Source organism: Oncorhynchus kisutch, linkage group LG13 (assembly GCF_002021735.2).
Source record: "Oncorhynchus kisutch isolate 150728-3 linkage group LG13, Okis_V2, whole genome shotgun sequence".
NCBI lineage: Eukaryota > Metazoa > Chordata > Actinopteri > Salmoniformes > Salmonidae > Oncorhynchus > Oncorhynchus kisutch.
Genome location: NC_034186.2, coordinates 50,894,795 through 50,917,976, shown reverse-complemented (window position 1 = coordinate 50,917,976; position 23,182 = coordinate 50,894,795). Strand labels below are relative to the sequence as shown.

The 23,182-nt window shown below is 41.5% G+C and overlaps 1 protein-coding gene across 1 annotated transcript; it reads right to left on the bottom strand.

Annotated features, from left to right (window-relative positions):
• Positions 1-5,965: 5,965 nt before the first annotated feature.
• On the bottom strand, positions 5,966-12,311 carry LOC109902924 (glial fibrillary acidic protein-like). The gene is made up of 10 exons (XM_020499614.1): positions 12,091-12,311; positions 9,293-9,452; positions 8,647-8,796; positions 8,299-8,418; positions 8,104-8,199; positions 7,461-7,595; positions 7,244-7,354; positions 6,956-7,066; positions 6,661-6,785; positions 5,966-6,509 (listed from the first exon to the last, which is right to left on the bottom strand). Exons 1-10 carry the CDS (start codon positions 12,309-12,311, stop codon positions 5,966-5,968), a joined length of 1,773 nt encoding a protein of 590 aa, XP_020355203.1.
• Positions 12,312-23,182: the final 10,871 nt, after the last annotated feature.

The window sequence follows — 23,182 nt, the reverse complement described above, 5'->3', positions numbered from 1 at the left end:
GAAAAAAATGTAATATATATATATATATATATATATATTCATTTATTTATTTATTTGTAATGTTTAAACAGGACAAATCTGAGGGGGCACGTGCCCCTGTGGCCCCTATGGGCAGGACACCACTGGCATGGACTATAGCCAGGTCCACTGGGGGAACAAGTGCATTTTCATAAAGAGCATGCTTTTTATAATTTCACACTTCAGACATAGCCTATCCCTTTTAATGACAATATTACCATGATGATGTTTTTCACTTTTAGGAAATTCCACAGGCTTTATTTAAATTTACTTTTCCATCTAAAACGTGGAAAATGTATGCCGCACAAAGGGTGGACCAGTTGCTTTGCAGATAGGTGATGCGGGACATACGGACTCGGATTTGAACCCAGACTAATATTCAAATCGCATTAAAGAGTGGCGAAATAAGTGGCAACTGATTCGACGCTGTTCATGCGTGCTCTCATTTTAAAACGCTCCCTTTTTAGAGGAGGGCTGGTCCATTTCAGCATTCAAAATCCTCAAATAAGTTTTCGCCGGGTTTTGAACCACATTTCCCTGACTTTAACTCACTTGTCTCGGTTGAGGAGACCCGGATAATGGGGTGTAAAGTTGTTTGAATTGAACATTTGTTTCGGTGTACCTTATAAATTCATACCTTTTCTCACTCGACCGCCTCAGAATGAAACTGTCACTCTATTCGATTTTCTCTGCTGTTGAGCGCATTTAAGCACGAGCTCTATTTGTGAAGTTCATTCCTAGGCAAATGTATTCAGGGAGCGTTCGAGATGAATAGCGCGGCGTGTCAGCCGCCCCTAATTGGGATTAAGGCACTTAAAACAATCAAAAAGTGACAGAAATTCGCAGGTTTCAAAGAAGTCAAACGCTTGTCCTTCCAGCGCACTCAGAGCTTTATGTTTAGGCAATAATTATGAAATATTATGGCATTTTTAAAATGTTTTGTGTGGAATAGCCTATGTCGCGTATGCACGTTTTTCGCTGGATGCATGATGTGTATGTGTGTTTTAGCCTTCTTGCTTCTCGTATGCACTATATGTAAATCATTTGAATTGGTCATTGGCTGCTTATCAAAGGTAAGACTAAAACACATTCATCAAAAAAAGTTGCACTCACTTGCTGCTATCTGCTCATGTAAAAAAAGATCACCACAAATTATAGTAGGAAAATAAAATGTTTCCATGTATATATGTTCAAGATTTTCTTATTACGGAAATACTAAAGGATCTCAATGAAGGTATAGAGGAAGTGAAAATAATATCATGTATTCTTGGAATTGTAAATCAACAAGGAACGTGCATTTCAGTAGCCTACAGATATTATATGTTATTATTATATTCTCATAGGTCTAATTGTTAGTTTAGTTTGCATAGGCCTACATTTGATTGATTTGACTGACATTCATTTCTTAATTTATCGTACAGGACTATTAACAACCGTTTTAATGTTGTGTCTGTCAAGCTTATAGCCTAAATTAATTAATCAATAGAAAAATCCATGAAGTCAATTGTTAAGGCATCATTTGGGGAGAAATATGAGTATTTACACAAATATAAGTGGGATCTTTATTTTTCATTCACAATGAGGACGATCTTCCTTGCTCGAGTAACAACTACAAGTAACAACTGATAAACGTCAATATAGCTGACCTTTTCTCTATTAAATGCATTAGGCCTACATGGAATATTATATATTTCAATTGAACATGCACGTGTCAATATAAGGGATGTAAACAATACTCAACAATACTCAAGTATTTTTTCTACTTCAGAGAAATTCGATAAATGTCAAAGTGCTTTTGCTTTTATTTGTCTATTTTTCAGACAGCGGCAGCGTAGCCTAGTGGTTGCGAGTTCAACCCCCCGAGCTGACAAGGTACAAATCTGTCGTTCTGCCCCTGAACAGGCAGTTAACCCACTGTTCCCAGGCCGTCATTGAAAATAAGAATGTGTTCTTAACTGACTTGCCTGGTTAAATAAAGGTTAAAAAATTTTTTTTTAAAAAGCCGGTCAAATTCGGGGGACTTTATTCCAATAGCATGATTTATAGGCCTTATAACAAAGTTAGTGCAGGAACTTTGCATACGTATAAGCTACTTCAATTGACTAGATTTAGTCTACGTTTTCATTGCCGTTCTACACAATAACTAACTGGTTGTTACTGGACTAATATTTATTTTATGATATTTATACTGAACAAAGCTATGAAAGCAACATGCAATATTTTACTGAGGCAATGTAGAACTCCCTGCCTGTTCATATAAGGAAATCAGTCCATTTAAATAAATTCATTAGGCCTTAATCTATGGATTTCACATGAATGGGAATACAGATATACATCTGTATGGTCACAGAAACCTTACAAAAGGTAGGGGCATGGATCAGAAAACCAGTCAGTATCTGGTGTGCCCACCATTTGCCTCATGCAGTGCTGCACAGCTCCTTCGCATAGAGTTGATCAGATTGTTGATTATTGCCTGTGGAATGTTGTCAAATCCCTCTTCAATAGCTGTGCGAAGTTGCTGCATATTGGCGGGCACTGGAACAGGTTGTCTTAAACGTCAATCCAGAGCATCTCAAACATGCTCAATGGGTGACCTGCCTGGTGAGCATGCAGGCCATGGAAGAACTGGGACATTTTCAGTGTTCAGATCCTTGCACCATGCGGCCGTGCATTATCATGGTGAAACATATGAGGTGATGGAGATGGATGAATGGCACGACATTGGGCTTCAGGATCTCGTCAGGGTATCTCTGTGCATTCAAATTGCCATCGATACAATGCAATTGTGTTCGTTGTCAGTAGTTTATGCCTGCCCATACCATATTCCCACCGCCTTTGACATCATCAAACGCTCTCCCACACGTCGCCATATTTATTTACATTTTTTTATTTTACCTTTATTTAACTAGGCAAGTCAGTTAAGATCAAATTATTATTTTATACACTTGATCTGTGGTTGTGAGGTGGGGTGTATGTACTGCCAAATTCTCTAAAACGACGTTGGCTTATGGTAGAGAAATGAACATTCAATTCTCTGGCAAAAACTCTGGTGGACATTCCTACAGTCAGCATGCCAAGCACACTCCCTCAAATGTTGAGGCATCTGTGGCATCGTGCACATTTTAGAGTGGCCTTTTATTGTCCCAAGCACAAGGTGGACCTGTGTAATGATCAGCTTCTTGATATGCCACACCTATCAGGTGGATGGATTATCTTGGCAAACGAGAAATGCTCACTAACAGGGATGTAAACATATTTGTGCACAACATTTTTGAGAAATAAGCTTTTTGTGCATATGGAACATATTTTATTTCAGCTCATAAAACATGGGACCAACACTATACATGTTGAGTTTATATTTTTGTTCAATATATATTCTGCCTGTTTAATATGTTCGATTTTGAGCAGACGATGGAATGTGCTTGACAGAATCATGGCTAGCTCCGGTTTGTGCCAGCGCCACATCAACGCATCTTGACGCAGAGGTCACTCGCAGGCCTCTGGCTCCTTCTTATGTCTTAATTATATTGATAATACACTGCATCCCATCATTTTGATGAAGGCTATTGTTCGCTGTTTTTCTATTTCGCAAGTCGTCCTACAAGATCCGAGTCTCCTTTAGGTTGGATGCACATTAAGTAGCGAACAAAATAGAATCTAATGGCATGAATCAAGGCCAATCAAAATCGAGATAACGTCTGTCTGGCTCTTCCTCATTAGAGCGCGGGATTGACAGTTCTAGGTTCAAATAATCTCCTGTTCGCTTCTACATAGAAACAACAAGAGAGTGAGAGTCCTGTATACTGGATATTATTGCGCCTGTGTTTCGATGGGATGAGCTTGTGGAAATGATGACCCAGGGATATAGGCGGCTATTGATTAATTCGATATATGCCTACATTATCTCGTGCATGATCCTTGCATCATCCTGATAATTGCTGCATTAAAATGATTTGAGCTGGATTAGAACCCATAGCCTACACATATCCTACATTCGTATTTTACAAATGCATGTGCATCTTACTGTAGACCCAGCAGGTTTTTCTTTGCGCTTGGCTACATATTAAGTAACATACCCCCAACTCTGAAATTGTATTTACAACAATATAAATACAATTAGACCCTCCCCTAAATGATCCAAGAATGCTACATATTTTCGTTCATGATTACAAGTCACTACATTCACAAACGGCGTAATAAAATACACATTGAGAGAACAAAGCTGAGTATAAAATAAAATCACATCGAGAGAACAAAGCTGAGCATCGACCTCAGCTACCACAGGCCTTGTTCTTCAGATAATTGGTATATTTTCTTATCTAATGTATATTTTTCTTTAGAGAAACAGAATGAGAGAGATGCAATTGAGAGGTAAACACCATATATTATAGATTTTCTTCTATACCCATAGGCCTGAAAACCTTTTCACCTTCTCAAAAATCTTCAACATTTGAATTAGATTTCTCTTTTGTATTAAATACAAATTGACCTAAATTCATGGCAAAATACTCCTTATTATCCACAAACAGCAGCAAGTGTTTCTTTTCCTTCACTCCCACATTTATATTTTATAGGTTTTGAGGAATGGCAATGTCAAAACACTCCCTGCCTGTAGCCAAACCAGCAATGGGTCTCAGTTTATCTTGAACACAACTAGGTGAGTGAGGTCTCTCAGATCCACTGACGCTACAATTCAATTCAATAACACAAGAGCGCAGGTGCATTCGCATATATGACTAGAATCATGATACTATTCTGATATAGTACAACCGGTATTCTAATCTCAGTTGTGTTATATTTGCGTGGATTGGTGTTGCATGACCTTTAGATGCTCCGATCTGCCTCATGTCCTCTGTGCTGTTGGTCCTCTCCATCATGGGACGCAGACTGTGTTTGGCATGTGCTGACGAGACCCAATCACTCCCGATCAGTGGTAGATAGAAAAGGTGTGGATATGGATGGAATGGGGACATGGGACGCCTGTGTGCCTTCGCTTCGCTGCAAGACCGAAGCTGTATGATGGCCCCTCGAGAGGATGTCAAGGGTGAAGGACCCCTCAGGTGACTCTCTTTCTTTACTCATTCCTCACGTTACCTCTCCTTCACTCTCTTTTTGCTCTATTGCACCCTACCTCTCCACACGCTCATACAACCTGTAGGCCTAGTGTGCAGCGCAAGGACCACCTCATATATTCAATGTGAGTGGGAGAACGAGTGTGAATTTGTGTAACATGGAATGTGTGTAATTTAACCTCTCCACGGTACCATATTGATTGTGGTTTTCATTGTGCCTTAGGGGGATGTCACAAAAGCTTATATGGAAATGTGTTTCAGGGTAACATTTTCTATGATTCATCGTACACAAAAGCATTATGTAGCCTAATAACTAAACCAAACTAGACATAATGTAATGAATGAAACAGCAGACACAACAGGAATTGATTGCTGAGAGCTTTATTTGCTGCTTGTTGAGTAGCTGTGTAATGCACACAGAGGTTCTGAATATGTGGTTCAAAGGCACATCACAAGAGCCAAATGGGTACTACTTGACTACGTTGCAGGGTCATTCATGGTCTCATGTCTTGGTCAAGGGTCAGAGACCAGACATGAGCCGTCAGTGCAAAGCTCTAGGGGCGTGAGGGGTTAAGGGGTGAGAGGAGGTTACGTGGCCATTCACGCCTATTCGTCGTCCGAGTCATCGGCAGCGCCAGAGATTATGTAGGTTTGCTCCGTTGTGTCGCTTTCCAGTGTCTCATCCTCTGATTTAACTGTTCTAAGGGAAGTAAAAAAATGAACTGGTTGAATAAGTTTCTTTACAAACAATGTGAAGAAAATGTTTTCTACTGTGGTAAACTGTGTTAAACATTCTGACCTAACAATGTTCTGTCCTAACAATGGTCAATGATAAGCCTACATTACTCTCATTATTGTTTAAGTGCAGGTTACTTTTACCTGATGAGCACCGTTCTCCTCTCAGTCATCTCCACTGCCTGGTCCTCGTGGGAGTACTCCATGGAGGCACCGTACCCATAATCACCTGCACCATTTCCCATGCCTCCTCCATTGCCTCCAGGACCCATGGCTCCAGCACCCATGCCTTTAGCACCATTGCCTATAGCACCAATTCCTCCACCATCCATGCCTCCACCCATTCCTCCAGCACCCGTGCTTCCAGCTCCTAGGCCTCTAGCACCCATGCCTCCAGCACCCACGCCTTTGGCTCCAATTCCTCCAGCTCCCATTCCTCCACCACCCATGATTCCAGCTCCAACCCTGCCTCCTGCACCTATGCCTCCTGCACCCATGCCTCCTGCACCCATCCCTCCACCTAAGCCTCCAGCTCCACCCATTCCTCCACCACTGCCTCCAGGTCCAATGCCTCTAGCCATGCCCACACTCATCCCAGCGCTCATCGAGCCTGAGCTGCTACTCATTATGGACATGGTCCCAACCATGGTTGTGAGTCGCAAGTCCTCACCCTCAATCAGCTTCCTATGAAAACAGAGAAAAGCCGTATCAATGGATCAGAATCAAGAATATGACATTACCACAAATTCACTCTTCTAAAGGTTATTTACATGCTCTATATGATCCTATCTAAATCCATTGCACTAAACCTGGCACCACCTGAGTGGTACCTAACCTGTAAGTTGTGATCTCAATCTCCAGAGCCATCTTCATGTTCAGAAGGTCCTGGTATTCACGCAGGTGCAGAGCGATTTTCGACTTGGTGGATTTCAGCTCCTCCTTCAGGGCCTCAATTCTTGCCTGTGACGTCAAAAGAGCCAGCTTGAGTTTGCACCTTAGTAGGCTACAGATGAAAAGTTTAATGCCAACCTTACATATGCAGCCTACTTGGATTTGAACTGTGTACAATCAATTCAGATATATTTAATGGTTGAGTTCTGTAGTAAACCGGACTGATCGAACATGCTCACCTGAAGATCCTCCAGCTCTTTCTTGTACTTTTCCTGTGCTTCACGAACTTGTGCCTCCAGAGCCTCATTCTTGGTCTTCAGAGCTTCCAGGCCACGCTCTTTGTTTAGGATCTTCAAAAGGTTAGGAAAAATACAATAAAAAATGCATTATTCATTCACATTTTGATTGAGGAAAATGTCCATTGCCATAGGCTACAACTCTTATTTAGATTTAGCCTCAGTAATAATAGTTAATGTGTCACATTTTACAACCATGTAGGAATATCTTCATCAAATAGCCTAACTTACATCCTTCTTGGCGCCAGAAACTTCTTCCCTGACACTTCGAACCATATCCACATGTTTTGTCGTCTTGTTGTTCAGGTCTTCAAATTTACTTTTATACCAGGAATCCATTTCCTAGAACATTTAGGGGCCATGAAACACATATTCTGGGGTTACACCTTGAAATGAATGACTGCTGTATGTATACCGTCCAGTTAATTATAAATAGGCCTAGGCCTACCTGTAGATTTTTTGCCGCAATTTCGTCATACTGAGCTTGGATTTGTTTGAGAGCGCCTGAGAGGTCGGGGAGGTCATAAGCGCTCTGGGCTGAGGAATGGGCAGCATATATCATTTTCAGTAGCTCTTCAATTTCCTGAGAAAGAAAAAAGGTTCAATTAAGTCCAGTGTAATACTATTTTGGAGTTTATATGGTCCCACCACCAGTGTTGTGTTGATATTTTTGGAGTTAAAACGACACTAATTGGAGTAAATATCCAACTCTCATAGTTACTTAAATAGAATTCCACATATTGAATTCCACATATTGAAACAATATAAAAAAATCTACCTGCAACAGAGCATGCTGGGAAATATGACAGCGGCCCCTCCCACATATGTGGATAACTCCATAGATTTAACTGTCTGTCTCTGGTTACTCTTAATGGAGTTAAAAGTACTCCATCCCAATGAACTCCAGTTATCAACACAGGAAGAATATCACTCTCTTGAGGGTTAAGATAACTCCTAAGAGTGAATTTAACCCACTTTTTTAAAAAACACTGATTACAACTATCCTTGATTTACTGTTTAGCATTTCGTCCATTAGCTAGAGTTGCTCCAGGTCGGTCCAAATCAATCAGTGCACGCTATGCGGGACCTACCGCTTTGTGCACCCTCTGAAGGAATTCAATCTCCACCTCCAACTGCTCGAGCTGTTTCTCCAGGGCGATGCGCTGAGAGGTGGCTCTGTCCACATCCTGAAAACCACATAGCGGGCACACAATGGCGTCAATGGCACTTTAATGTTTATTAGGCAATTTTGGCTAAGATTATACAGTGATTAAACAACCTCTCACCGGACGGAATGCTTCTATCTCCATCTCGACCCGCCTTCTCAGCTCAACTGCCTCCTCGTATTTGAGTTTGGTTATCTCCAGTTGACCTGCCATGGCCTCTTTACCGGCTAAAGCTTGGTCCTGTAAACCAAAACACAGATGAACCTTTATTGGGGTATAAAGGTAACAAGCCGATAATAAATGATAGGCTGTGTCAGCCGTGTCACCATATTGGACACATTCTAATTGTCGCTCTCTTTCATTCTTTCTCCCTCTCCTGCTGTGTGTGTGTGTGATTTCTGTTTTCTGCAAGGTAAACAAGAAAAACAGGGATAGTGATGACATGTGGATTAAGCCATTCCGTCTCACCCGCTGCCTTCTCATCTGATCTGCAATCCTCTTCAGATCTCTCAGCTGATCCTCATAGAGTTTTCGCAGGCCCGACGGCTTCACGAACCGGTTCTGGATGCCGTCAATCTCCATCTCCAACAGCTTGTTCTGCTGCTCCAGGGACCGAACCTTTTCAAGAGAATTACAACGGCAGGGTATGAATTATCATCAAGTTCGCCAGGGCCCCCCACTTGAATATGCTCGCTGCCCAAATAAGTGGGAATAATGAGCGCCTCTGTCTCCACAGCCAGAAGGCGCGTTTCTCCACTGCAGGCCTGTATGGCACACTCAAGCAAGCGTAGTCTAATCAGACAAATTCCATCAAATAAACATTGTTCCCCTATGTTAAGGGCGGCAGAATATCGCACAGATGTTAAAGAATATTGGCAGTGGCACTGAGGCAATGTATCCGGCCAGAATCTACACACAATTGCACATGCATGTGTGAAGAACAGATATGTGTAGGCTGTTGCTTACTAGAAAGTGGTCTCTCTCTCATTAGAAAAGGCACTAAACAACAAGTTCATCCCCATATGTTGCGTGTGTGCGGCACACCTATCCAATAAGCTGTTTGTGTGCACTAGCCTTGGCGCCTTGTGTGTGAGCAAGCCTGGTGAGTGCTTACCTTCTCAATGTAAACAGCAAGTCTGTCGTTCAATACGACCATCTCCTGCCGCTCACCACTGCGCGTGCTGAGGAATTCTTTGTTCTCGGCAGCAGATGCGTCCAGGTCCACCGGGGCCCCGTTGCCATAGCCCACACATGCCATGGTTCCCACATTCCCGCTAAAATGACAGACAGTTCAACACTCACCGCTCGACCTGGATATAACTGACGTCACTTTGTTATTCTGTGAACATCAAGGCATAACGTAAACATTCAACGTTTTAAAGGTTATTGTCACTTGCACGTCATATCACAGCCACATGGTTGATCGATGGCCTGTCAAATAATATTTTATTAATTTCCAGGTGCCACATTTGTTCCTACTCTGATGTCAGATGCAAAAAAAAAATGTTTTGGCTGCGCCGAAGAAGTCTATATTCGTCCGCTAATACAGGACTAGTAGGCCAGTACTTCTGTGATAAAAAAAAAGACTAAATGTATTTGTATTTGAGTGTTTAATAGCATTTATAACTTGAGTCTGATAATTATCTGACAATCTGATAGCCTAATACTTGCTTGATATAAAGTATGGTTTGCAGTTTCTTGAAATACTTTGCAAATGCAACCTATTTCTACGTGAAAATTGAAATGGTTCATTCATTAATTGTACTAGTCACGCTTATCCAGAGAAACTTACTGTAGTGAGTGCATACCTAGTGCATACCTATTCATACTTTCTTGGACTGGTCCCCCGTGGAAATCAAAACCACATCCCTAGCATTGCAAGAACATGCTGTACCAACTGAGCCACATCATCACAAACCACTTGATGTCTCAGTGTACTCAATTACTGTATTGTGCATTGTTTTCCTTCATGGTGATGGAAAGTCTACAGGTACAAACCTAGATGACCAGCCAATACAGTAATGTACATTGACATTAACTGGTTTGTAACGATGGTCATTTAATACTTCTCAAAAAGTGGTTGTTTTCCATGTTATTTGATCAAGAAAAATGTTTTATTTGATGTGGATGTTTTATGCCTTTGCCCATGACTTTGCACCTTTTGATGTAAATGTTTGAGGACAGGGTTTTGTTCTTTATTGATTCCATTAGAATGACAATCACAGAGAAAGGGAGAGGGCAGCAACTCTTACAATTCCAACTGTTGAATCCTTCAAAATACTGTTCTTAATTATATGACACTCTTTTAAAAACATTTTTTATACAAAGCATCATTTATATATATATTTTTTTAAATTTGGACTTTTCAGCACCCATAAATCCCGCAGCTATGGCCCACAGCTGTTACAAATTGAAAATAACAAATACATTTTGTTCTTATGGATATGAGCTATTTGCTATTTTGCGGTTTTTTAAATGTATTGAATTTAGTCTCTTCCAGTGTTTAGGCCTACCTACTTGTGTATTTATTGATACCTAAAACCTACAATTCACAATAACATTAAGAGTTGTAAATTATTTAGATGCCAGGCCTGTAGGCTAAGCTTTATGTAGAAAATTGACATAGGCCTTACTTTTTTGACAACTAATAGTTTCTCTATTAGTTTTAATCAATTGATGCCTTCGAATTGAATCAAATATACCTTTAGAAATAGGCTAAAGCTGCACAATAAGAAACAATTAAAACTGTGGTTTGTGTAAGAGAGGGGGAGGTGGTGGATTATACATTGTCTGTGGTTCCACTATCTATAGCCACAGAAGAGCAGTAAGGGCAGGGGAGGTACATACACTGTTGACAGCAACATATCATCTATCTTGTACTGTAATAATTGCATGTATTTTGATGGTAATGTAACACGAGTAGTTTTCTGTAAATTCATAAATAGAATACTTGTGGTGTATCAGCAGTGTGTAATCTCACATGATCTATTTAAGATGTTACCTATGTTTTATCAACTGTATCTATATAACCTCCATTACCCACTACTATGCCAAACCGAACCATACTGTGCCGTTACTGGGCTTGAACATTTGAGTATAGCCGCAGATGGAACAATGAACCGGATATTTCACTGGATGTATAAATGTGTAGCATCCAGTTAGCGTTTCCACTCACTACCAAATATGGTGATGAAAGGGAAAGGGGGATACCTAGTCAGTTGTCCGCATTTAACCCAACCCCATTGAATCAGAGAGGTGCGGGGGGGCTGCCTTAATCGACATCTACGTCTTTGGCGCCCAGGGAACAGTGGGTTAACTGCCTTGCTCAGGGGCAGAACGACAGATTTTTACCTTGTCAGCTCGGGGATTCGATCCAGCAACCTTTCTGTTACTAGCCCAACACTCTAACCACTAGGCTACCTGGGAGAAGATGGAGAGATTGATTTGGGCAGACATTCTGCACATTTTCTCCTCGATGAAACATTTGATCTTAATACAGTTTTCTGTTTCCAAAACTAGAATCTGTAACAAACAGACTGGACCACGTTTGGTAGACTTTATCTTTTGCCAAAGTTTCAAAAAAAAATGGCATTGTTTAGAAGGAGTGCAAGGGCCAATTGAGTTATTACACATAGGGACATCAGAGAGTAGGCATTCCCCAACTGAAATAAATGCTCAAATGCACCAGTAGGATCTCGCTAGCTCATGCTTGTTCTGTCCACTATAATTAATTTGCTCCCATTGGAAACGGCAAGCTGTGGTCTATCTTGGGTTAGTTATAAAGATATTTGCTATAGCCCTTGCAACTATGGTGGAGGCAGAACCAGGCCAGCTCAGTACAGCTCAGCTTGGCTTAGTTGTGTGAAAAGGCTGTTAGTGTACTAGGTGTACAGGGTGGAGTGAGCGTCTTACCCAGCCATGCGGGCGTTACGTGAGGTGGAGACGGTCCTTCTGCCCATGGTCTGGGCCTGCATTCTGCTGGCTCCGGCACTGGGCGAGTAGTTGGCTGACTGGTGGCGGTTAACTCTCAGGATTGGGGATGGGCTGGACACCCTAACCTGGTAGGAGGATGAGCTGCTGATGTCCTCAAAGTGGCGTCGGTAGGACGAAATCCTCTCAGGGCTGCGACTCATGTTGGCGGCTGCTCGGGTTTGCCTATGTATGGGTTCTCTGGGGGTGATCAGTCTTCACCTATGGGACCTCTGCTGCTTTTGTTGTACACTAAGCTCCATCGCCAAGGCTTTATATACTCCACACGGCCTGGCCCAACCCAACTCATGAGCCAAGAACTCTGGAATCTCTAACCTCAGCACTACACTGGGCCAGACCTGCCACGACATTCAGACATCTGCCAGCAACCTGAGAGGATCTGAATAGGGGCTATGGAACAGAAAGGTAGATAGAACAGAGGCAGCACTAGCAGGGCCCATTAGGCAGTAGGCACGCGCAGCAGCAATCACTGATGTAATCTGCTCTGATGTGGCAGGGGGCTTTAATTGCACGCAGAGCACAGGGGGTGACCCGATGAGGTCAGGCTGGCTTCAGAGGGACAAGGGGCTGCCTGAGATTTGACATAAATTAGTACTTATTACTCTGGTCTGTTTTTTACATTAAATAAAGGATATGCAGAATTTTTGGGGGGGAATTAACTGCTTGAGAGAGAATCAGGGAAAATGAAGAAGCAGGGGGGTTTATCTGAAGTTCACGCTTGATGTGGCAGAAGGATGTGAATGGAATAAACGGTAGTCTGGTCTGGCCAGGGAGTAGCTCCTACTACAACACCTATAAGGCCACTCAGCCGGTCAGGGCGTCAGCAAATAGACATGGTCCTGACAAGATACTGCCTTCCTTGACCCTAAACCCTCATTGGCCACTAACAAACCAAACTCCCCAAACATATTCACAAGCATAGACAGCAAGTACATACATTTGAAGTCGGAAGTTTACATACACCTTAGCCAAATACATTTAAACTCAGTTTTTCACCATTTCTGACATTTAATCGAGTAAAAATTCAGTCTTAGGTCAGTTAGGATCACCACTTTATTTTAAGAATGTGAAATGTCAGAATAATAGTAGAGAGAATGATTTATTTCAGCTTTTATTTCTTTCATCACATTCCCAGTGGGTCAAACGTATACATACATATTTGGTAGCATTGCCTTTAAATTGTTTAACTTGGGTCAAACGTTTCGTGGAGCCTTCCACAAGCTTCCCACAATAAGTTGGGTGAAATTTGGCCCATTCATCCTGACAGAGCTGGTGTAGCTGAGTCAGGTTTGTAGGCCTCCTTCTGCCCACAAATGGTCTATAAGATTGAGGTCACGGCTTTGAGATGGCCACTCCAATACCTTGACTTTGTTGTCCTTAAGCCATTCTGCCACAACTTTGGAAGTAGGCTTGGGGTCATTGTCCATTTGGAAGACCCATTTGCGACCAAGCTTTAACTTCCTGACTGATGTCTTGAGATGTTGCTTCAATATATCCACATAATTGTCTTGTCCTCATGATGCCATCTATTTTGTGAAGTGCACCAGTCCCTCCTTCAGAAAAGCACCCCCACAACATGTTGCCATCCTCGTGCTTCACGGTAGGGATGGTGTTCCTCGGCTTGCAAGCCTCCCCCTTTTTCCTCCAAACATAACGATGGTCATTTTGGCCAAACAGTTCTATTTTTTTCAACAGACCAGAGGACATTTCTCCAAAAAGTCTGTCTTTGTCCCCATGTGCAATTGCAAACTGTAGTCTGGCTTTTTTATGGCGATTTTGGAGCAGTGACTTCTTCCTTGCTGAGCAGCCTTTCAGGTTATGTCGATATAGGACTCGTTTCACTGTGGATATAGATACTTTTGTACCCGTTTCCTCCAGCATCTTCACAAGGTCATTTTCTGTTGTTCTGTGATTGATATGCACTTTTTGCACCAAAGTACATTCATCTCTAGGAGACAGAACGCATCTCCTTCCTGAGCAGTATGACGGCTGCGTGGTCCCATGGTGTTTATACTTGCGTACTATTGTTTGTACAGATGAACGTGGTACCTTCAGGCGTTTGTAAATTGCTCCCAAGGATGAACCAGACTTGTGGAGGTCTACAATTTTTTTTCTGAGGTCTTGGCTGATTTCTTTTGATTTTTCTATGATATCAAGCCAAGGGGCACTGAGTTTGAAGGTAGGCCTTGAAATACATCCACAGGTACACCTCCAATTGACTCAAATGATGTCAATTAGCCTATCAGAAGCTTCTAAAGCCATGACATCATTTTCTGGAATTTTCCAAGCTGTTTAAAGGCACAGTCAACTTTGTGTATGTAAACTTCTGACGCACTGGAATTGTGATACAATTAATTATAAGTGAAATAATATGTCTGTAAACAATTGTTGGAAAAATGCACAAAGTAGATGTCTTAACCGACTTGCCAAAACTGTAGTTTGTTAACAAGAAATTTGTGGAGTGGTTGAAAAACGAGTTTTCATGGCTCCAACCTAAGTATATGTAAACTTCCGACTTCAACTGTACATACAGCATCAATATATGTGTTTCCTATTACAACCTATGCACCACTGAAGTCAGGCTTCTCGAATGAGCTACACTTGGCCAGCACTGTATATAGAAGATAGCAAACCTTCTGCTGGCCTGCGTACTATACTCAGGATTTCATGGTTCCCACTCATTATTTTCTTGAGCCACTGCCAAAGTCATAAAACTGTCAAAGATGGTGACACTTTATTTTACAGTGATATTCCTACAATAATTATTGTACATACAGTGTAGGTAATGAATACTCAATGTTATACTGTACGTATAGCAGTAAAACGATTCACAATAAAGGGACCATCTCACAGCTGTTTACAAAAACAGTGGCGTAGTGTAGGCTTTGTTGTTGTTTGAACTCCAGATTGCCCCTTTAAGTACAGCAAAACAATGGCTAATGATTGACAAGAATAATCACATATTAAAGTGTTACCTCAAATACAGTACATTGGACTCCTGTCCTATAGGCCTTATGCCTGATCTGACAAACTGCAACATTGTAACATTGTAACACTTTTACGAGAGATTCACAGAGTTTTTGTTGTTAAGATTCTTTCCATTTAACTCAGAGCTTGCAGGCGTGTGGGATGTGGAGGAGTCTGCTCTGCATATCTCAGTGATGAGAACAGAAGCTAAGTATGCCCACAAGCGCAGTTCAACAACTAATCTAACTATGACATCACTCATCCATAACATACTCGCTCCATTGCAGAAGGGTGCACTGTGCCGGAGCCATATATAGAGAGATATACAGTACCTTCAGAAAGTATTCACACCCCTTTACTTTTTCAATTTTTTTTTGTGTTACAGTCTGAATTTTAAATGGATTACATTTAGATGTTGTGTCACTGGCATACACACACACAATACCCCATAGTGTCAAAGTGGAACTATGTGAAGAAAATTCATTTAAAATGAAAAGCTGAAATGTCTTGAGTCAATAGGTATTCAACTCCTTATTTATGGCAAGCCTAAATAAGTTCAGGAGTATACATTTGATTAACAATAACATAATAAGTATCATGGATGCACTCTGTGGGGAAAAAATAGTGTTTAGTATAATTGTTTAATGACTACCTCATCGATGTACTCCACACATATAATTATCTGCAAGGTCCCTCAGTGGAGCAGTGAATTTCAAACACAGATTCAATCACAAAGACAAGGGAGGTTTTTCAATGCCTCGCAAAGGGCACCTATTGGTAGATGGGTAAAAAAAAGCAGACATTGAATATCTCTGAGCATGGAGAAGTTCTTAATTACACTTTGGATGGTATCAATACGCCCGGTCACTACAAAGACACAGGCGTCCTTCCTAACTCAGTTGCCGGAGAGGAAGGAAACCACTCAGGGATGAGGCTAATGGTGAGGCCAATGGTGACTTTAAAACAGTTTAATGGCTGTGATAGGAGAAAACTAAGGATGTATCAACAACATTGTAGTTATTCCACAATTACTAACCTAAATTACAGAGTGAAAAGAAGGAAGCCTGTACAGAGTACAAGTATTACAAAACATAAAACATGCATCCTATTTGCAATAAGGCACTAAAGGGAAACTCCAAATAAATGGGCAAATATTTTTGTTGTTGTCTTGAAAACAAAGTGTTATGTTTGGGGCAATTCCAACACAACACATCACTGAGTACCACTCTTCATATTTTCAAGCATGGTGGTGGCTGCATCATGTTATGGGTATGCATTTCATCGACAAGGACTGGGGATTTTTTTTCAAGCAAACGGAAGAGAGCTAAGCACAGGCAAAATCCTAGAGGAAAACCGTGTCCCGTCTGCTTTCCAACAGACACTAGGAGATAAATTCACCTTTCAGCAAGACAATGAACTAAAACACAAGGCCAAAAACACTGGAGATTCTGACCAAGATAACATTGAATGTTCGCGAGTGGCCTGGTTACAGTTTTGACTTAAATCTGCTTGAAGATCTATGGCAAGACTTGAAAATGGCTGTCTAGCAATGATCAACAACCAACTTGACAGCGCTTTAAGAATTTTAAAAAGAATAATGTGCAAATATTGTACAATCCAGGTGTGCAAAGCTCTTAGAGACTAACCAAGAAAGACTCACAGCTGTAATCGCTGCCAAAGGTGATTCTAACATGCATTGACTCAAGGGTTTGAATACTTATGTAAATTGGATATTTCGGTATTTCATTCTCAATACATTTGCTAAAATTCTAAAAACATGTTTTCACTTTGTCATTATGGCATATTGTGTCTAGATGGGGGAGAAAAAATGTAATTTAATCAATTTTTAATTAAGGCTGTAATACTAGTCAACGGTTACTAATACTTTCTGAAGGCACTGTAAATTACTATGGCTCTGCATTGTCCTGGAGAAGACGTCAAATTGTCCAAAGATATTTCTTACTTTCTGTTTTTGGCTACGTACCCTTTCATGAACAGGGTTTGGGTCAATTCCATTTATATTCAGGAAGTAAACAGAAATTCCTATTCCAATTTGCCTCAATGGATCTCTATGCGAAAAAAATGTAATTGGAATGACAAGTTACCTCCTGAAATGGTATTGGCCCCAACCCTGGTGATAAATTAGTTCAAGATGGCAATTCAATTAAATAGAGAATGCTGAGCCAGGAAAATTAAGAAGACACAGACATTGTTGCTTCTGAAGCAATTCTAAATGATCTGCCTCTCATTATTGGACCTGAATTGTGTTTATGGTGGGTTTTTAGTTGGATGAAGTGGAGAACCACTAGGTGAATAGATGCCCACGGCTATGTATTTGCCTAGTTTCCATTGCTCGATCCTCAGAAAACCTTTTTGACAATAAAAAGACACCGGTAAATCAATGTGTTTATTTCATTTCATACAAAGCTAAATAAAATAGTTTATTTGATCAGTATATGCAGCACCAACCTACCTACCTACCTACCTATATTATATCCAATAAATTAGCCTTCAACGCATGTTGTATTCACCAATGCTCATATTTACATCACAGGAGAGACCTGGGCGATGCAAACATTATGGAACGTTGCAGATAGAAATGTCACGAATGGATGTAATTCAATATTTTCCATGTCAATCAAGTTCATTGTATAAAGCCCTTTTTACAACAGCAGTTGTGTCACGTTCTGACCTTAGTTCTTTTATTGTCTTTGTTTTAGTATGGTCAGGGCGTGAGTTGGGTGGGTTGTCTATGTTCGTTTTTTTCTATGTTGTGTTTTGCGTTTGGCCTGGTATGGTTCTCAATCAGAGGCAGGTGTCGTTAGTTGAGAATCATACTTAGGTAGCCTTTTTTCACCTGTGTTTCGGGGGTGGTTATTTTCTGTATGCACCGTACAGGACTGTTTCGGTTTCATTTCGTTCTCGTTTTATTATTTTGTGTTCTGAGTTATAAATAAATATAATGAACACTTACCACGCTGCGCATTGGTCCTCCAATCCTTCTTACTACTCCTCCTCAGAAGAGGAGGATGAGAATCGTTACAAGTTGTCACACAGTGCTTTACCAGTTACCTGCCTAAATCCCAAAAAGCAAGCAAAGCAGAAGTGAATCACAGTGGCCAGGACTCCCTAGACAGAAAAAACCTAGAGAAAAATCCAGCTCAGGGGGTAGGCCCATCCTCTTCTGGCTGTACCGGGTAGAGATTTATAGTAAAGGCATTTAAGACCTACATACCCTACATATGTATACGTATATACGGTACTCTATATCATCTACTGCATCTTTATGTAATACATGTATCGCTAGCCATTTTAACTATGCCACTTTGTTTACATACTCATCTCATATGTATATACTGTACTCGATACCATCTACTGTATCTTGCCTATGCCGCTCTGTACCATCACTCATTCATATATCTTTATGTACATATTCTTTATCCCCTTACACTTGTGTGTATAAGGTAGTAGTTTTGGAATTGTTAGTTAGATTACTTGTTGGTTATTACTGCATTGTCGGAACTAGAAGCACAAGCATTTCGCTACACTCGCATTAACATCTTCTAACCATGTGTATGTGACAAATACAATTTGATTTGATTTTACCTGATTGTTTTTCATAGTTCATAGTGTTTGTCAGACGGATGGATAAACAGACAGAGAATCATGTCTATCCTACACAATATATTTCTATCTGCACGTGTCACAATGTTGTGCACTGATAAACGCAGCCCAGATTAAATCTGAAGCCAAAACATATCGCCAGATTACCATATCAGCTACCTACAGTACCCTGCACAAAGTACAACGTTAACAGTGACATACTCCACCAATAAAACCACTAATTTGGAGTTGATGATTAACTTTATACAACAGGTGGGTGTAATCCTGGATTCCGATCCGTTAAAACTGCATTCCAGCCGGTGTCTATTCCACAAGTTACCAGCAGCTAAATCTATGACGTTGAAAAGCCTATTTACTTTGTTCCATCTGACTGTGCAATCCACTGTCTCATTAGCCCAGCCACACAATTTATACACTAGATCTACACTGTAAAAAGCATGTAGACATTATCTCCCATTTCTTTTAGACTAACAATTGGTTTTTAACAGTGGAGATTTGTATTAACCTTGCTGTCTCTCCAAAATTTGCAACATTGTTTCAATATTGAAATTCAATCTCCAGCTATCCCATAGTAATGAACGTGTCGGGAGTAAGGACGAGACAAAGGCTGGCCGCTTTTCTCAGCCAGTCGAAATCACAAATCAGCATAATTTTTGATGGATATATACAAAGAAATGTCAATATAAAAAAAAAAATGGAGCTGGTTTGCCGTCATTGCAGCTTCAGTTTGAAGTGAATGTTATTTGGCTAACATTTCACAGCTATCTCTTCTGAATAGTGGCCTGGCGAGAGAGCAAATACATTACATGACCAAATAGTATGTGGACACCTGCTCGTCGAACATCTCATTCCAAAATCATGGGTATCAATATGGAGTTGGTCCCCCCTTTGCTGCTATAACAGCATCCACTCTTCTTGAAAGGCTTTCCACTAGATGTTGGAACATTGCTGAGGGGACTTGCTTCCATTCAGCCACAAGACTATTAGTGAGGTCGGGCATTGATGTTGGGCGATTAGGCCTGGCTCGCAGTCGGCGTTCCAATTAATCCTAAAGGTGTTCGATGGGTTGAGGTCAGGGCTCTGTGCAGGCCAGTCAAGTTCTTCCACACCGATCTCGACAAACCATTTCTGAATGGACCTCGCTTTGTGCACGGGGGCATTGTCCTGCTGAAACAGGAAAGTGTTGCCACAAAATTGGAAGCACCGAATTGTCTAGACTGTCATTGTATGCTGTATTGTAAAGATTTCCCTTCACTGGAACTAAGGGGCTTAGCCCAAACTATGAAAAACAGCCTGAGACCATTATTCCTCCTTCAAACTTTACAGTTGGCACAATGCATTCGAGCAGGTAGCGTTGTCCTGGCATTCGCCCAACCCAGATTCGTCTGTCAGACTGCCAGATGGTGAAGCGTGATTCATCACTCCAGAGAACGTGTTTACACCACTCCAGACGACGCATGGCATTGCGATCTTAGGCTTGTGTGCAGCTGCTCGGCCATGGAAACCCATTTCACGAAATGCTTGTGCATCTAGTTCCGACCATGCAGTAATATCTAACAAGTAATCTAACCTAACAATTTTACAACAACTACCTTATACTCACAAGTGTAAAGGAATGAATAAGAATATGTACATAAAAATATATGAATGAGCGATGGCTGAACGACATAGGCAAGATACAGTAGATGGTATAAAGTACAGTATATACATATGAGATGAGTAATGTAGGGTATGTAAACATTATATAAAGTGGCATTGTTTAAAGTTGCTAGTGATACATTTATTACATTAAAAAAAAATCATCATTAAAGTGGCTAAGATGAGTCAGTATGTTGGCAGCAGCCACTCAATGTTAGTGATGGCTGTTTAACAGTCTGATGGCCTTGAGATAGAAGCTGTTTTTCAGTCTCTTGGTCCCCACTTTGATGCACCTGTACTGACCTCGCCTTCTGGATGATAGCGGGGTGAACAGGCAGTGGCTCGGGTGGTTGTTGTCCTTGATTATCTTTTTGGCCTTCCTGTGACATCGGGTGGCCTAGGTGTCCTGCAGGGCAGATAGTTTGCCCAACGAACAGTTCTTGTGCTGACTTTTTTCCAGAGGCAGTTTGGAACTCAGTAGTGAGTGTTGCAACCGGGGACAAGCGTTTTTTACGCGCTACGGCAGTCCCGTTCTGTGAGCTTGTGTGGCCTACCACTTTGTGGGTGAACCATTGTTGCTCCTAGACGTTTCCACTTCACAACAGTTGACTGGGGAAGCTCTAGCAGCTCAGAACTTTTACGAACCGACTTGTTGGAAAGGTGCCATCCTATGACGGTGCCATGTTGAAAGTCACTGAGTTCTTCAGCAGTCATGGCAACGGAACATTTAGAATGAACGTCCATAGACAAAAGGACTTAACGACTGGGTCGATACTCTGGCAACCGAACTGAAAGAACGAACGACCAGCCGACTTGGGTAGTAACCCTAGATTTGTGTCGGGACTATATCTCGTGGAATAATTCAATAGTATGAATAAATTCAGCAAAATAATGTTTAATGAAAATATGTCAATCATTATTTGAACATGTTGGTAACCCATTGTATACAAATGATAATGCCCTCGAAGCCGGTGTTTGGAGGCTATATTAGCATGGTTTGCTAATAATACCCGTGGCAATATATCCTCCAAACACTGGCTTCTCTGGCATTATCAGTTAATTAAAATGAGTACCCGATGTGTTTGACAGTGCTCTTCTTGAGGCTGGAATGACATTTCGGTTTGCTAAAATCCATGTAATCGCTGCAGCAAGCCTCGAACATTTTTTTATTTTACCTTTATTTTACTAGGCAAGTCAGTTAAGAACAAATTCTTATTTTCAATGACGGCCTAGGAACAGTGGGTAAACTGCCTGTTCAGGGGCAGAACGACAGATTTGTACCTTGTCAGCTCGGGGATTGCAACCTTTCGGTTACTAGTCCAACGCTCTAACCACTAGGCTACCCTGCCGCCCACATGCTTTCTGAGCCATGTCAATTTTGACCCATTAACTAAATCAAAGGTTTCAAAACGGCACTACCGTATTGTTAAGCGTGTTCACTGCTCCAGCACGGTCGTTTTCGTCTTCTTCTTCTTTTGGTTTTATGACGAACTACACTCAAAAGATGTGTTGTCGCCACCAACTGGGCGGGGGTAAAACATTTACAAAATAAAATTCAACCCCTCCTCTCAGCCTCCAGTATTTCTGCTGCAGTAGTTTATGTGTCGGGGGGCTAGGGTCAGTCTGTTATATCTGGAGTATTTCTCCTGTCTTATCCGGTGTTCTGTGTGAATTTAAGTATGCTCTCTCTAATTCTCTCTTTCTTTCTTTCTTTCTTTCTTTCTTTCTTTCTTTCTTTCTTTCTCTCTCTCTGAGGCCTGATGACAACTTGCTGTCCCCAGTACACCTGGCCATGCTGCTGCTCCAGTTTCAACTGTTCTGCCTGCGGCTATGGAACCCTGACATGTTCAACGGACATGCTACCTGTCCCAGACCTGCTGTTTTCAACTCTCTTGAGACAGCAGGAGCGGTAGAGACACACTGAATGATCGGCTATGAAAAGCCAACTGACATTTACTCCTGAGGTGCTGACCTGTTGCACCCTCGACAACCACTGTGATTATTATTATTTGACCCTGCTGGTCATCTATGAACATTTGAACATCTTGGCCATGTTCTGTTATAATCTCCACCCGGTACAGCCAGAAGAGGACTGGCCACCCCTCAGAGCCTGGTTCCTCTCTAGGTTTCTTCCTAGAAGCCTTCTGGAACCTTCTGGTTCTGGTATTTCTAGGGAGTTTTTCCTAGCCACCTTGCTTCTACACCTGCATTGCTTGCTGTTTGAGGTTTTAGGTTGGGTTTCTGTACAGCACTTTGAGATATCAGCTGATATAAATACATTTGATTTGATTTGATCTCTAAGCGGGAAGCGAAAATGTACATAAATCCACACGCACTTCAACAAAAAAAGTAACAAACATATATACATTCCCGTCCCTTCAGTCTTTCAAAAACTAAAATATCCTACTCAGGCAAAGAAAGTATGGGTAGGTGCATACTTGGAGTGTGTCTGAAAGTGGAAATTGCAAAAGAAAGTGGGTGGATCAACAGCCATGGGTGTAACATCAGTGGGTGGATCAACAGCCATGGGTGTAACATCAGTGGGTGGATCAACAGTGATGGGTGTAACATCAGCACTCCATTATTGGTTAGACCAGCTATAGCCAGGTGCACCGTGGCTTAATGTCAACCGGAGTGAGCGGACCACCGGGGAGTGCCATCACTTACCCCTGGTTCTAGGGCTCCTTGTGTGCCTGCTTGCTTCTTAAGTTGTTCTTCCTCTCTTCTGCAGATCCAGAACCAGTCCCAACCCCAATCCAGATCCCATTGGCCGGTCCCAGCACCA